The 16,228-nt window shown below is 52.1% G+C and overlaps 1 protein-coding gene across 1 annotated transcript in view; it reads left to right on the forward strand.

Moving 5' to 3' along the window:
* The window catches only part of LOC148833216 (cadherin-24-like), a 44,083-nt gene that overhangs the window by 15,681 nt on the left and 12,174 nt on the right, over positions 1–16,228 (forward strand). The window contains exons 7-9 of the mRNA XM_088916064.1: positions 7,911–8,092; positions 13,381–13,637; positions 15,795–15,931. Coding sequence (XP_088772190.1) covers positions 7,911–8,092; positions 13,381–13,637; positions 15,795–15,931 — 576 coding nt within the window. The remainder of the gene's footprint in view (positions 1–7,910; positions 8,093–13,380; positions 13,638–15,794; positions 15,932–16,228) is intronic.

Below are 16,228 nucleotides of genomic sequence, written 5' to 3' on the forward strand. Positions count from 1 at the left end.
TGTCTTCCTGTGTGCCTGTTGTCTAGTGCTTGTCTTCCTGTGTGACTGTGTTCCTGTCTTCCTGTGTGCCTGTTGTCTAGTGCTTGTCTTCCTGTGTGACTGTGTTCCTGTCTTCCTGTGTGCCTGTTGTCTAGTCCTTGTCTTCCTGTGTGACTGTGTTCCTGTCTTCCTGTGTGCCTGTTGTCTAGTGCTTGTCTTCCTGTGTGACTGTGTTCCTGTCTTCCTGTGTGCCTGTTGTCTAGTGCTTGTCTTCCTGTGTGCCTGTGTTCCTGTCTTTCTGTGTGCCTGTTGTCTAGTGCTTGTCTTCCTGTGTGACTGTGTTCCTGTCTTCCTGTGTGCCTGTTGTCTAGTGCTTGTCTTCCTGTGTGCCTGTGTTCCTGTCTTTCTGTGTGCCTGTTGTCTAGTGCTTGTCTTCCTGTGTGACTGTGTTCCTGTGTTCCTGTAGTCCAGTGTTCCTGTCTTCCTGTCTTCCTGTGTAACTGTGTTCCTTTTCCTGTGTTCTTGTTTATCTGTGTTCCTGTGTACTTCTTTCTGTGCTTGACTGTGTGTGGCAGTACCCTGTTGTGTAGCAGTGTGTAATAGGCTGTGTGTTACACTGTGTGTCAGTAAACAGTTGTGTAGCAGTGTGTAACAGGCTGTGTGTTACACTGTGTGTCAGTACCCTGTTGTGTAGCAGTGTGTAACAGGCTGTGTGTTACACTGTGTGTCAGTAAACAGTTGTGTAGCAGCGTGTAACAGACTGTGTGTTACACTGTGTGTCAGTAAACAGTTGTGTAGCAGCGTGTAACAGGCTGTGTGTTACACTGTGTGTCAGTAAACAGTTGTGTAGCAGTGTGTAACAGTCTGTGTGTTACACTGTGTGTCAGTACCCTGTTGTGTAGCAGTGTGTAACAGGCTGTGTGTTACACTGCGTGTCAGTAAACAGTTGTGTAGCAGTGTGTAACAGGCTGTGTGTTACACTGTGTGCCAGTAAACAGTTGTGTAGCAGTGTGTAACAGGCTGTGTGTTACACTGTGTGTCAGTAACTAGTTGTGTAGTAGTCTGTAACAGGCTGTGTTGTACACTGTGTGTGTCAGTACCCTGTTGTGTCTATGCAAGAGTCAATGCTGGGGGTCAATATTTAAAAATCTCACCAGAGTTCCTAATAGAGCTAGAGAGAAGATAAATACTGCTCCTGTTCTCTAGAGAGCACAGCAGCCCTGTCGTCTGTGATCGAATTTGTCCTGTGAGAGAGCGAGAGATGAAATTAAAGATGTTTTGTAATTTGTCCTCTGAGAGAACGAGAGGCAATGAGCAGAGAAGAGGAATAATACAGGCTGTTAGATCTGTCCTGAGAGAGAGGAGAGAGAGGGAGGAGATAGGAGAGAGGAGAGAGAGGAGAGGAATAATACAGGCTGTTAGATCTGTCCTGAGAGAGAGGAGAGAGAGAGGAGAGAGAGGGAGGAGAGAGGAGAGAGAGAGGAGAGGAATAAAGCAGGCTGTTAGATCTGTCCTGAGAGAGAGGAGAGAGAGGAGAGAGAGGGAGGAGATAGGAAAGAGAGGGAGGAGATAGGAGAGAGAGAGGAGAGAGAGGGAGGAGATAGGAGAGAGGAGAGAGAGGAGAGGAATAAAGCAGGCTGTTAGATCTGTCCTGAGAGAGAGGAGAGAGAGGGAGGAGATAGGAGAGAGAGAGGAGAGAGAGGGAGGAGATAGGAGAGAGAGGAGAGAGAGGAGAGGAATAAAGCAGGCTGTTAGATCTGTCCTGAGAGAGAGGAGAGAGAGGGAGGAGATAGGAGAGAGAGAGGAGAGAGAGGGAGGAGATAGGAGAGAGAGACAGAGGTGCACTTCCTACTGCACTGTGACAGATACTCTGGGATTAGAGAAACATTCTTCCCTAAATTCAGAAATCTAATCCCAGAGTTCCCACACCTGCCAGAATCACAACGGGTCCCAATCCTACTGGGAGAGGGAGGAGGGAACTCAGTTGAACTGGCAGCCCAGTATGTGATCTCCTGTCACAGCCTGAGGAACAGTGAGTCTGTCTCCCAATAATGCTCCAGCCGCCTACAGAATATGTCAATATTGTATAATATGTCTTTGTTGTAAATGTCTGTAATATGTCTGTAGATTTTATTTTACTTCTATTTTTGTTTTGTTTCATGTAAATATCATTACTTTCATTTGCTTTGGCAACACTGATTGTACCCATCGGTCATGCTAATAAAGCACCTTGAATTGAATTGAATTGAATTGAGAGGAGAGGAATAAAGCAGGCTGTTAGATCTGTCCTGAGAGAGAGGAGAGAGAGGGAGGAGATAGGAGAGAGAGAGGAGAGAGAGGGAGGAGATAGGAGAGAGAGAGGAGAGAGAGGGAGGAGATAGGAGAGAGGAGAGAGAGAAGAGGAATAAAGCAGGCTGTTAGATCTGTCCTGAGAGAGAGGAGAGAGAGGAGAGAGAGGGAGGAGATAGGAGAGAGAGAGGAGAGAGAGGGAGGAGATAGGAGAGAGGAGAGAGGGAAGAGGAATAATATAGGCATTAAATCTGTCCTGAGAGAGAGGAGAGAGAGAAGTGGAATAATACAGGCGTTAAATCTGTCCTGAGAGGAGAGGGGGAGAGAGGAGAGAGGGAGAGGAGAGGAGAGAAGAGACAGAGGAGAAGGAGGGAGAGGGGAGAGAGGAGATAGAGAGAGGGGAGAGAGAGGAGAGAAGGCACAGAGGAGAAGGAGAGAGAGGGGACAAGAGAGGGGTGAGGAGTGAGAGGAGAGAGACAGAGGGACAGGAGGAGATGCTGTGGCTGAAGGAGTGCAGGTGGTGCCTGCAGGCTGTGCACAGGCCCGGGGGGTCCCCTCTCCCTCCCTCACTCAGGTTGTTGTGCGACAGGGACTTCGTTGTTGGCTGAAGCCGGCAGGACGATCAGACGAACCGCAGCTAATGATCCTAATTCCAATTATTTCAATTCTGATTCTCCAGGACAGCTTCCCGCCTCCCCTGTCTCTCTCCCTCTCCTCCGTCTATTAATATTTCATCTGCAGTTCACAATGTTCTGCTTCAGTAGACAGTAAAATCACTACACACTCACTCTCACAGCACAGACAAGACATCTCTCTCTCCTCTCTCCTCTCTCCCTCGACTTCACTCTGTCTGCCTCCTCTCTCTCAGTGCAGTGTTAATGTACTGGAGTGTCCAGTCAGTGTGTGTATGAACCCCTCTCTCTCAGTGCAGTGTTAATGTACTGGAGTGTCCAGTCAGTCAGTGTGTCTGTATGAACCCCTCTCTCTCAGTGCAGTGTTAATGTACTGGAGTGTCCAGTCAGTCAGTGTGTCTGTATGAACCCCTCTCTCTCAGTGCAGTGTTAATGTACTGGAGTGTCCAGTCAGTCAGTGTGTCTGTATGAACCCCTCTCTCTCAGTGCAGTGTTAATGTACTGGAGTGTCCAGTCAGTGTGTCTGTATGAACCCCTCTCTCTCAGTGCAGTGTTAATGTACTGGAGTGTCCAGTCAGTCAGTGTGTCTGTATTAACCCCTCTCTCTCAGTGCAGTGTTAATGTACTGGAGTGTCCAGTCAGTCAGTGTGTCTGTATGAACCCCTCTCTCTCAGTGCAGTGTTAATGTACTGGAGTGTCCAGTCAGTGTGTGTATGAACCCCTCTCTCTCAGTGCAGTGTTAATGTACTGGAGTGTCTAGTCAGTCAGTGTGTCTGTATGAACCCCTCTCTCTCAGTGCAGTGTTAATGTACTGGAGTGTCCAGTCAGTGTGTCTGTATGAACCCCTCTCTCTCAGTGCAGTGTTAATGTACTGGAGTGTCCAGTCAGTCAGTGTGTCTGTATGAACCCCTCTCTCTCAGTGCAGTGTTAATGTACTGGAGTGTCCAGTCAGTGTGTCTGTATGAACCCCTCTCTCTCAGTGCAGTGTTAATGTACTGGAGTGTCCAGTCAGTCAGTGTGTCTGTATGAACCCCTCTCTCTCAGTGCAGTGTTAATGTACTGGAGTGTCCAGTCAGTCAGTGTGTCTGTATGAACCCCTCTCTCTCAGTGCAGTGTTAATGTACTGGAGTGTCCAGTCAGTGTGTCTGTATGAACCCCTCTCTCTCAGTGCAGTGTTAATGTACTGGAGTGTCCAGTCAGTCAGTGTGTCTGTATGAACCCCTCTCTCTCAGTGCAGTGTTAATGTACTGGAGTGTCCAGTCAGTGTGTCTGTATTAACCCCTCTCTCTCAGTGCAGTGTTAATGTACTGGAGTGTCCAGTCAGTCAGTGTGTCTGTATGAACCCCTCTCTCTCAGTGCAGTGTTAATGTACTGGAGTGTCCAGTCAGTCAGTGTGTCTGTATGAACCCCTCTCTCTCAGTGCAGTGTTAATGTACTGGAGTGTCCAGTCAGTCAGTGTGTCTGTATGAACCCCTCTCTCTCAGTGCAGTGTTAATGTACTGGAGTGTCCAGTCAGTCAGTGTGTCTGTATGAACCCCTCTCTCTCAGTGCAGTGTTAATGTACTGGAGTGTCCAGTCAGTGTGTCTGTATGAACCCCTCTCTCTCAGTGCAGTGTTAATGTACTGGAGTGTCCAGTCAGTCAGTGTGTCTGTATGAACCCCTCTCTCTCAGTGCAGTGTTAATGTACTGGAGTGTCCAGTCAGTCAGTGTGTCTGTATGAACCCCTCTCTCTCAGTGCAGTGTTAATGTACTGGAGTGTTCAGTCAGTGTGTCTGTATGAACCCCTCTCTCTCAGTGCAGTGTTAATGTACTGGAGTGTCCAGTCAGTGTGTCTGTATGAACCCCTCTCTCTCAGTGCAGTGTTAATGTACTGGAGTGTCCAGTCAGTGTGTCTGTATGAACCCCTCTCTCTCAGTGCAGTGTTAATGTACTGGAGTGTCCAGTCAGTCAGTGTGTCTGTATGAACCCCTCTCTCTCAGTGCAGTGTTAATGTACTGGAGTGTCCAGTCAGTCAGTGTGTCTGTATTAACCCCTCTCTCTCAGTGCAGTGTTAATGTACTGGAGTGTCCAGTCAGTGTGTCTGTATGAACCCCTCTCTCTCAGTGCAGTGTTAATGTACTGGAGTGTCCAGTCAGTCAGTGTGTCTGTATGAACCCCTCTCTCTCAGTGCAGTGTTAATGTACTGGAGTGTTCAGTCAGTGTGTCTGTATGAACCCCTCTCTCTCAGTGCAGTGTTAATGTACTGGAGTGTCCAGTCAGTGTGTCTGTATGAACCCCTCTCTCTCAGTGCAGTGTTAATGTACTGGAGTGTCCAGTCAGTGTGTCTGTATGAACCCCTCTCTCTCAGTGCAGTGTTAATGTACTGGAGTGTCCAGTCAGTCAGTGTGTCTGTATGAACCCCTCTCTCTCAGTGCAGTGTTAATGTACTGGAGTGTCCAGTCAGTCAGTGTGTCTGTATTAACCCCTCTCTCTCAGTGCAGTGTTAATGTACTGGAGTGTCCAGTCAGTGTGTCTGTATGAACCCCTCTCTCTCAGTGCAGTGTTAATGTACTGGAGTGTCCAGTCAGTCAGTGTGTCTGTATGAACCCCTCTCTCTCAGTGCAGTGTTAATGTACTGGAGTGTCCAGTCAGTGTGTCTGTATGAACCCCTCTCTCTCAGTGCAGTGTTAATGTACTGGAGTGTCCAGTCAGTCAGTGTGTCTGTATGAACCCCTCTCTCTCAGTGCAGTGTTAATGTACTGGAGTGTCCAGTCAGTCAGTGTGTCTGTATGAACCCCTCTCTCTCAGTGCAGTGTTAATGTACTGGAGTGTCCAGTCAGTGTGTCTGTATGAACCCCTCTCTCTCAGTGCAGTGTTAATGTACTGGAGTGTCCAGTCAGTCAGTGTGTCTGTATGAACCCCTCTCTCTCAGTGCAGTGTTAATGTACTGGAGTGTCCAGTCAGTGTGTCTGTATTAACCCCTCTCTCTCAGTGCAGTGTTAATGTACTGGAGTGTCCAGTCAGTCAGTGTGTCTGTATGAACCCCTCTGTCTCAGTGCAGTGTTAATGTACTGGAGTGTCCAGTCAGTCAGTGTGTCTGTATGAACCCCTCTCTCTCAGTGCAGTGTTAATGTACTGGAGTGTCCAGTCAGTCAGTGTGTCTGTATGAACCCCTCTCTCTCAGTGCAGTGTTAATGTACTGGAGTGTCCAGTCAGTCAGTGTGTCTGTATGAACCCCTCTCTCTCAGTGCAGTGTTAATGTACTGGAGTGTCCAGTCAGTGTGTCTGTATGAACCCCTCTCTCTCAGTGCAGTGTTAATGTACTGGAGTGTCCAGTCAGTCAGTGTGTCTGTATGAACCCCTCTCTCTCAGTGCAGTGTTAATGTACTGGAGTGTCCAGTCAGTCAGTGTGTCTGTATGAACCCCTCTCTCTCAGTGCAGTGTTAATGTACTGGAGTGTCCAGTCAGTCAGTGTGTCTGTATGAACCCCTCTCTCTCAGTGCAGTGTTAATGTACTGGAGTGTCCAGTCAGTGTGTCTGTATGAACCCCTCTCTCTCAGTGCAGTGTTAATGTACTGGAGTGTCCAGTCAGTCAGTGTGTCTGTATGAACCCCTCTCTCTCAGTGCAGTGTTAATGTACTGGAGTGTCCAGTCAGTCAGTGTGTCTGTATGAACCCCTCTCTCTCAGTGCAGTGTTAATGTACTGGAGTGTCCAGTCAGTGTGTGTGTATGAACCCCTCTCTCTCAGTGCAGTGTTAATGTACTGGAGTGTCCAGTCAGTCAGTGTGTCTGTATGAACCCCTCTCTCTCAGTGCAGTGTTAATGTACTGGAGTGTCCAGTCAGTGTGTCTGTATGAACCCCTCTCTCTCAGTGCAGTGTTAATGTACTGGAGTGTCCAGTCAGTGTGTCTGTATGAACCCCTCTCTCTCAGTGCAGTGTTAATGTACTGGAGTGTCCAGTCAGTGTGTCTGTATGAACCCCTCTCTCTCAGTGCAGTGTTAATGTACTGGAGTGTCCAGTCAGTCAGTGTGTCTGTATGAACCCCTCTCTCTCAGTGCAGTGTTAATGTACTGGAGTGTCCAGTCAGTCAGTGTGTCTGTATTAACCCCTCTCTCTCAGTGCAGTGTTAATGTACTGGAGTGTCCAGTCAGTCAGTGTGTCTGTATGAACCCCTCTCTCTCAGTGCAGTGTTAATGTACTGGAGTGTCCAGTCAGTGTGTCTGTATGAACCTCTCTCTCTCAGTGCAGTGTTAATGTACTGGAGTGTTCAGTCAGTGAGTGTATTAACCCCTCTCTCTCAGTGCAGTGTTAATGTACTGGAGTGTCCAGTCAGTGTGTCTGTATGAACCCCTCTCTCTCAGTGCAGTGTTAATGTACTGGAGTGTCCAGTCAGTGTGTCTGTATGAACCCCTCTCTCTCAGTGCAGTGTTAATGTACTGGAGTGTCCAGTCAGTGTGTCTGTATGAACCTCTCTCTCTCAGTGCAGTGTTAATGTACTGGAGTGTTCAGTCAGTGAGTGTATTAACCCCTCTCTCTCAGTGCAGTGTTAATGTACTGGAGTGTCCAGTCAGTCAGTGTGTCTGTATGAACCCCTCTCTCTCAGTGCAGTGTTAATGTACTGGAGTGTCCAGTCAGTGTGTCTGTATGAACCCCTCTCTCTCAGTGCAGTGTTAATGTACTGGAGTGTCCAGTCAGTGTGTCTGTATGAACCCCTCTCTCTCAGTGCAGTGTTAATGTACTGGAGTGTCCAGTCAGTGTGTCTGTATGAACCCCTCTCTCTCAGTGCAGTGTTAATGTACTGGAGTGTCCAGTCAGTCAGTGTGTCTGTATGAACCCCTCTCTCTCAGTGCAGTGTTAATGTACTGGAGTGTCCAGTCAGTGTGTCTGTATGAACCCCTCTCTCTCAGTGCAGTGTTAATGTACTGGAGTGTCCAGTCAGTCAGTGTGTCTGTATGAACCCCTCTCTCTCAGTGCAGTGTTAATGTACTGGAGTGTTCAGTCAGTGAGTGTATTAACCCCTCTCTCTCAGGTATGTGGTCCTTCTCAGTGTCTGAACTGGCCCAGCCAGGTGCGGAGGTTGGGCGACTCTCAGCGATGGACGCGGACGTGGGTGAGAATGCGGAGCTGGAGTTCTCCGTCCTGGAGGGGGAGGGCTCAGACATCTTCAACATCTCGGGCCGGGAGCTGGAGGCTGTCATCACCCTGAACAAGGTGCAGGGGGGAACAGGGGTTCGAGCAGATTCACTCAGCCGCCTGCCCAGGTCTGGACATTACTGTCCTGCATCCATATAGCGCCTTTCATCCCAGACCCGACTGCTTCACAGACTGGACAAGGTCCACCTCCTCCCTCACTGCAGCGCTGCCCCCTTCTGGGGCAGAGGCAGTACATCAAGGGGAGGAGAGAGAGACTGTACCCCCGACTGTACCCCAACCTGCACAGATCAGGGGGAGAGAGAGACTGTACCCCCGACTGTACCCCAACCTGCACAGATCAGGGGGAGAGACAAACTGTACCCCCGACTGTACCCCAACCTGCACAGATCAGGGGGAGAGAGAGACTGTACCCCCGACTGTACCCCAACCTGCACAGCAGATCAGGGGGAGAGAGAGACTGTACCCCCGACTGTACCCCAACCTGCACAGATCAGGGGGAGCAGAGAGAGACTGTACCCCAGACTGTACCCCAACCTGCACAGCAGATCAGGGGAGCAGAGAGAAACTGTACCCCAGACTGTACCCCAACCTGCACAGATCAGGGGGAGTGAGAAACTGTACCCCAGACTGTACCCCAACCTGCACAGATCAGGGGGAGTGAGAAACTGTACCCCAGACTGTACCCCAACCTGCACAGATCAGGGGGAGAGAGAGAAACTGTACCCCAGACTGTACCCAAACCTGCACAGATCAGGAGGAGAGAGAGACTGTACCCCCGACTGTACCCCAACCTGCACAGATCAGGGGGAGAGAGAGAAACTGTACCCCAGACTGTACCCAAACCTGCACAGATCAGGAGGAGAGAGAGACTGTACCCCCGACTGTACCCCAACCTGCACAGATCAGGGGGAGAGACAAACTGTACCCCAGAGTGTACCCCAACCTGCACAGATCAGGGGGAGAGAGAGACTGTACCCCCGACTGTACCCCAACCTGCACAGATCAGGGGGAGAGAGAGACTGTACCCCCGACTGTACCCCAACCTGCACAGATCAGGGGGAGTGAGAAACTGTACCCCAGACTGTACCCCAACCTGCACAGATCAGGGGGAGAGACAAACTGTACCCCAGACTGTACCCCAACCTGCACAGATCAGGGGGAGAGACAAACTGTACCCCAGACTGTACCCCAACCTGCACAGATCAGGGGGAGAGAGAGACTGTACCCCCGACTGTACCCCAACCTGCACAGATCAGGGGGAGAGAGAGACTGTACCCCCGACTGTACCCCAACCTGCACAGATCAGGGGGAGTGAGAAACTGTACCCCAGACTGTACCCCAACCTGCACAGATCAGGGGGAGAGACAAACTGTACCCCAGACTGTACCCCAACCTGCACAGATCAGGGGGAGAGAGAAACTGTACCCCAGACTGTACCCCAACCTGCACAGATCAGGGGGAGAGACAAACTGTACCCCAGACTGTACCCCAACCTGCACAGATCAGGGGGAGAGACAAACTGTACCCCAGACTGTACCCCAACCTGCACAGATCAGGGGGAGAGACAAACTGTACCCCAGACTGTACCCCAACCTGCACAGATCAGGGGGAGAGACAAACTGTACCCCAGACTGTACCCCAACCTGCACAGATCAGGGGGAGAGAGAGACTGTACCCCCGACTGTACCCCAACCTGCACAGATCAGGGGGAGTGAGAAACTGTACCCCAGACTGTACCCCAACCTGCACAGATCAGGGGGAGAGACAAACTGTACCCCAGACTGTACCCCAACCTGCACAGATCAGGGGGAGTGAGAAACTGTACCCCAGACTGTACCCCAACCTGCACAGATCAGGGGGAGAGACAAACTGTACCCCAGACTGTACCCCAACCTGCACAGATCAGGGGGAGAGACAAACTGTACCCCAGAGTGTACCCCAACCTGCACAGATCAGGGGGAGAGACAAACTGTACCCCAGACTGTACCCCAACCTGCACAGATCAGGGGGAGTGAGAAACTGTACCCCAGACTGTACCCCAACCTGCACAGATCAGGGGGAGAGACAAACTGTACCCCAGACTGTACCCCAACCTGCACAGATCAGGGGGAGAGACAAACTGTACCCCAGAGTGTACCCCAACCTGCACAGATCAGGGGGAGAGACAAACTGTACCCCAGACTGTACCCCAACCTGCACAGATCAGGGGGAGAGACAAACTGTACCCCAGAGTGTACCCCAACCTGCACAGATCAGGGGGAGAGACAAACTGTACCCCAGACTGTACCCCAACCTGCACAGATCAGGGGGAGTGAGAAACTGTACCCCAGACTGTACCCCAACCTGCACAGATCAGGGGGAGTGAGAAACTGTACCCCAGACTGTACCCCAACCTGCACAGATCAGGGGGAGAGACAAACTGTACCCCAGACTGTACCCCAACCTGCACAGATCAGGGGGAGAGACAAACTGTACCCCAGAGTGTACCCCAACCTGCACAGATCAGGGGGAGAGACAAACTGTACCCCAGACTGTACCCCAACCTGCACAGATCAGGGGGAGTGAGAAACTGTACCCCAGACTGTACCCCAACCTGCACAGATCAGGGGGAGTGAGAAACTGTACCCCAGACTGTACCCCAACCTGCACAGATCAGGGGGAGAGACAAACTGTACCCCAGACTGTACCCCAACCTGCACAGATCAGGGGGAGAGACAAACTGTACCCCAGAGTGTACCCCAACCTGCACAGATCAGGGGGAGAGACAAACTGTACCCCAGACTGTACCCCAACCTGCACAGATCAGGGGGAGTGAGAAACTGTACCCCAGACTGTACCCCAACCTGCACAGATCAGGGGGAGAGACAAACTGTACCCCAGAGTGTACCCCAACCTGCACACCAGGGGAGCAGAGAGAAACTGTACCCCAGACTGTACCCCAACCTGCACAGATCAGGGGGAGAGACAAACTGTACCCCAGAGTGTACCCCAACCTGCACAGATCAGGGGGAGAGAGAAACTGTACCCCAGACTGTACCCCAACCTGCACAGATCAGGGGGAGAGAGAAACTGTACCCCAGACTGTACCCCAACCTGCACAGATCAGGGGGAGAGACAAACTGTACCCCAGAGTGTACCCCAACCTGCACACCAGGGGAGCAGAGAGAAACTGTACCCCAGACTGTACCCCAACCTGCACAGATCAGGGGGAGAGACAAACTGTACCCCAGAGTGTACCCCAACCTGCACAGATCAGGGGGAGAGAGAAACTGTACCCCAGACTGTACCCCAACCTGCACAGATCAGGGGGAGAGAGAAACTGTACCCCAGACTGTACCCCAACCTGCACAGATCAGGGGGAGAGACAAACTGTACCCCAGAGTGTACCCCAACCTGCACACCAGGGGAGCAGAGAGAAACTGTACCCCAGACTGTACCCCAACCTGCACAGATCAGGGGGAGAGACAAACTGTACCCCAGAGTGTACCCCAACCTGCACAGATCAGGGGGAGAGAGAAACTGTACCCCAGACTGTACCCCAACCTGCACAGATCAGGGGGAGAGAGAAACTGTACCCCAGACTGTACCCCAACCTGCACAGATCAGGGGGAGAGACAAACTGTACCCCAGAGTGTACCCCAACCTGCACACCAGGGGAGCAGAGAGAAACTGTACCCCAGACTGTACCCCAACCTGCACAGATCAGGGGGAGAGACAAACTGTACCCCAGAGTGTACCCCAACCTGCACAGATCAGGGGGAGAGAGAAACTGTACCCCAGACTGTACCCCAACCTGCACAGCAGATCAGGGGGAGAGAGAGATTGTACCACAGACTGTACCCCAACCTGCACAGCAGATCAGGGGAGCAGAGAGAAACTGTACCCCAGACTGTACCCGAACCTGCACAGATCAGGGGGAGGAGAGAGAAACTGTACCCCAGACTGTACCCCAACCTGCACAGATCAGGGGGAGAGAGAAACTGTACCCCAGAGTGTACCCCAACCTGCACAGATCAGGAAGAGAGAGAAACTGTACCCCAGACTGTACCCCAACCTGCACAGCAGATCAGGGGGAGAGAGAGACTGTACCCCAGACTGTACCCCAGCCTGCACAGCAGATCAGGGGAGCAGAGAGAAACTGTACCCCAGACTGTACCCCAACCTGCACAGCAGATCAGGGGGAGCAGAGAGAAACTGTACCCCAGACTGTACCCAAACCTGCACAGCAGATCATTGGGAGAGAGAGACTGTACCCCAGACTGTACCCCAACCTGCACAGCAGATCAGGGGAGCAGAGAGAAACTGTACCCCAGACTGTACCCAAACCTGCACAGATCAGGGGGAGCAGAGAGAAACTGTACCCCAGACTGTACCCCAACCTGCACAGATCAGGGGAGCAGAGAGAAACTGTGCCCCAGAGTGTACCCCAACCTGCACAGATCAGGGGGAGAGAGAAACTGTTAATGTTAATGTTAATGTACTGGAGTGTCCAGTCAGGGTGTGTGTCTGTATGAACCCCTCTCTCTCAGTGCAGTGTTAATGTACTGGAGTGTCCAGTCAGGGTGTCTGTATGAACCCCTCTCTCTCAGTGCAGTGTTAATGTACTGGAGTGTCCAGTCAGTCAGTGTGTCTGTATTAACCCCTCTCTCTCAGTGCAGTGTTAATGTACTGGAGTGTCCAGTCAGTCAGTGTGTCTGTATGAACCCCTCTCTCTCAGTGCAGTGTTAATGTACTGGAGTGTCCAGTCAGTCAGTGTGTCTGTATGAACCCCTCTCCCTCAGCACAGTGTTAATGTACTGGAGTGTCCAGTCAGTCAGTGTGTCTGTATGAACCCCTCTCTCTCAGTGCAGTGTTAATGTACTGGAGTGTCCAGTCAGTGTGTCTGTATGAACCCCTCTCTCTCAGTGCAGTGTTAATGTACTGGAGTGTCCAGTCAGTCAGTGTGTCTGTATGAACCCCTCTCTCTCAGTGCAGTGTTAATGTACTGGAGTGTCCAGTCAGTCAGTGTGTCTGTATGAACCCCTCTCTCTCAGTGCAGTGTTAATGTACTGGAGTGTCCAGTCAGTCAGTGTGTCTGTATGAACCCCTCTCTCTCAGTGCAGTGTTAATGTACTGGAGTGTCCAGTCAGTGTGTCTGTATGAACCCCTCTCTCTCAGTGCAGTGTTAATGTACTGGAGTGTCCAGTCAGTGTGTCTGTATGAACCCCTCTCTCTCAGTGCAGTGTTAATGTACTGGAGTGTCCAGTCAGTCAGTGTGTCTGTATGAACCCCTCTCTCTCAGTGCAGTGTTAATGTACTGGCGTGTCCAGTCAGGGTGTGTGCATGTACCCCTCTCTCTCTCTCAGGCAGTGGACTATGAAGCCCGGAGCTCTTACTCGTTCTCGGTGGAGGTGGTGAACTCGCGGGTTGACCCTCTCTACCTGCGCCGTGGCCCATTTAAGGATCGGGCCAGCGTGCGGGTGGCTGTCATGGATGCCGATGAGCCCCCGCGGTTCAGCCGGGCCCAGTACCACCTGGGCGTGATTGAGAACGCCCCTCCGCAGTCCACGGTGGGGCGGCTCAGCGCCACCGATCCGGACACCAGCAGCAGCAGCAGGATCAGGTAGCAGCTGGAGGCAGGCGGGAGCAGGGGGAGAGTGGGGTAGAGTAGGACCGGGGCAGTAGGGTGGAGTACTCGGGCAGTCGTGAGGTGGTAGTGAGGATTAGTGGGGCTAGTAATGGGTAATTAGTGTGAAGTAGGGGCAGTAGTGTGATATTAGTGTGGATTAGTGGGGTGGTAGTGGGATATTACTGTGAAGTAGAGGGACAATAGTACGGAGTATAGAGTAGACAATAGTGTAGAGTAGTGGGGCAGTATATTAGTGTGACAGGATATTAGTGATATTTGTGTATTAGTATATTAGGGATATCAGTGTGATGTATTGGGGCAGGGGTGTGGAGTAGTGGGATGGTAGTGTGGGGTAGTGGGGCAGGGGTGTGGAGTAGTGGGACAGTAGTGGGACAGTAGTGTGGAGTAGTAGGGCAGCAGTGGGACAGTAGTGTGGAGTAGTGGGGCAGGGGTGTGGAGTAGTAGGGCAGCAGTGGGACAGTAGTGTGGAGTAGTGGGGCAGGGGTGTGGAGTAGTGGGGCAGCAGTGGGACAGTAGTGTGGAGTAGTGGGGCAGGGGTGTGGAGTAGTGGTGGAGTAGTGGGGCAGGGGTGTGGAGTAGTGGGGCAGCAGTGGGATATTAGTGCAGATTATTGGGGCAGGGGTGTGGAGTAGTGGGACAGTAGTGGGACAGTAGTGTGGAGTAGTGGGGCAGGGGTATGGAGTAGTGGGACAGTAGTGGGACAGTAGTGTGGAGTAGTGGGGCAGGGGTGTGGAGTAGTGGGACAGTAGTGGGACAGTAGTGTGGAGTAGTGGGGCAGCAGTGGGATATTAGTGCAGATTATTGGGGCAGGGGTGTGGAGTAGTGGGGCAGCAGTGGGATATTAGTGCAGATTATTGGGGCAGGGGTGTGGAGTAGTGGGGCAGGGGTGTGGAGTAGTGGTGGAGTAGTTGGGCAGGGGTGTGGAGTAGTGGGATAGTAGTGTGGAGTAGTGGGGCAGGGGTGTGGAGTAGTGGGACAGGAGTGGGACAGTAGTGTGGAGTAGTGGGGCAGGGGTATGGAGTAGTGGGACAGTAGTGGGACAGTAGTGTGGAGTAGTGGGGCAGGGGTGTGGAGTAGTGGTGGAGTAGTGGGACAGTAGTGTGGAGTAGTGGGGCAGGGGTGTGGAGTAGTGGGACAGTAGTGGGATAGTAGTGTGGAGTAGTGGGGCAGGGGTGTGGAGTAGTGGTGGAGTAGTTGGGCAGGGGTGTGGAGTAGTGGGATAGTAGTGGGGCAGGGATGTGGAGTAGTGGGACAGTAGTGGGACAGTAGTGTGGAGTAGTGGGGCAGGGGTATGGAGTAGTGGGACAGTAGTGGGACAGTAGTGTGGAGTAGTGGGGCAGCAGTGGGATATTAGTGCAGATTATTGGGGCAGGGGTGTGGAGTAGTGGGGCAGGAGTGGGATATTAGTGCAGATTATTGGGGCAGGGGTGTGGAGTAGTGGGACAGTAGTGTGGAGTAGTGGGGCAGCAGTGGGATATTAGTGCAGATTATTGGGGCAGGGGTGTGGAGTAGTGGGGCAGCAGTGGGATATTAGTGCAGATTATTGGGGCAGGGGTGTGGAGTAGTGGGGCAGCAGTGGGATATTAGTGCAGATTATTGGGGCAGGGGTGTGGAATAGTGGGGCAGCAGTGGGATATTAGTGCAGATTATTGGGGCAGGGGTGTGGAGTAGTGGGGCAGCAGTGGGATATTAGTGCAGATTATTGGGGCAGGGGTGTGGAGTAGTGGGGCAGCAGTGGGATATTAGTGCAGATTATTGGGGCAGGGGTGTGGAGTAGTGGGGCAGCAGTGGGATATTAGTGCAGATTATTGGGGCAGGGGTGTGGAGTAGTGGGGCAGCAGTGGGATATTAGTGCAGATTATTGGGGCAGGGGTGTGGAGTAGTGGGGCAGCAGTGGGATATTAGTGCAGATTATTGGGGCAGGGGTGTGGAGTAGTGGGGCAGCAGTGGGATATTAGTGCAGATTATTGGGGCAGGGGTGTGGAGTAGTGGGGCAGCAGTGGGATATCAGTGCAGATTATTGGGGCAGGGGTGTGGAGTAGTGGGGCAGTAGTGTTGAGGGCTGAAGTTTCGTTGTTCCGCTTTCCAGAGCCTCACCAGTACCTCACCAGTGCCCCCTGTCCCTCCCAGGTACTCCATAGAGCCGCACTCTGACCCAGAGGCCCTGTTCCGCATCGATCCTGACAGCGGGCTCATCACCACGGCAACCGAGCTGGACCGGGAGAGCGAGCAGTGGCACAACATCACCGTCATAGCAACCGAGAGAGGTACCGCCACAGAAATGCCAGTGCCCTGTCATTAAAGCTGCATGGGACATTGCCATGGCAACCGAGAGAGATGCTGTTGCAGTTACTGAGAGAGGCGTTGTCATGACAACCAGAGGTACCACCGCCATCACAGCATCAAGGCACTTTGATATAGCTGCCAGGAGAGGAGCATTCCTAGTAACCATGGAGAGCACTGACTTGGTAACCCTGGGATACCAAGGTCTGTGTAACTGAGACAGACACTGTGGTAGCAACTGAGTGAGATGCTGTACAGCGCTGAGGGTCCTGGGTGAATCC

Source organism: Atractosteus spatula, chromosome 5, assembly GCF_055471065.1.
Source record: "Atractosteus spatula isolate fAtrSpa1 chromosome 5, fAtrSpa1.hap1, whole genome shotgun sequence".
Classification (NCBI taxonomy): domain Eukaryota; kingdom Metazoa; phylum Chordata; class Actinopteri; order Semionotiformes; family Lepisosteidae; genus Atractosteus; species Atractosteus spatula.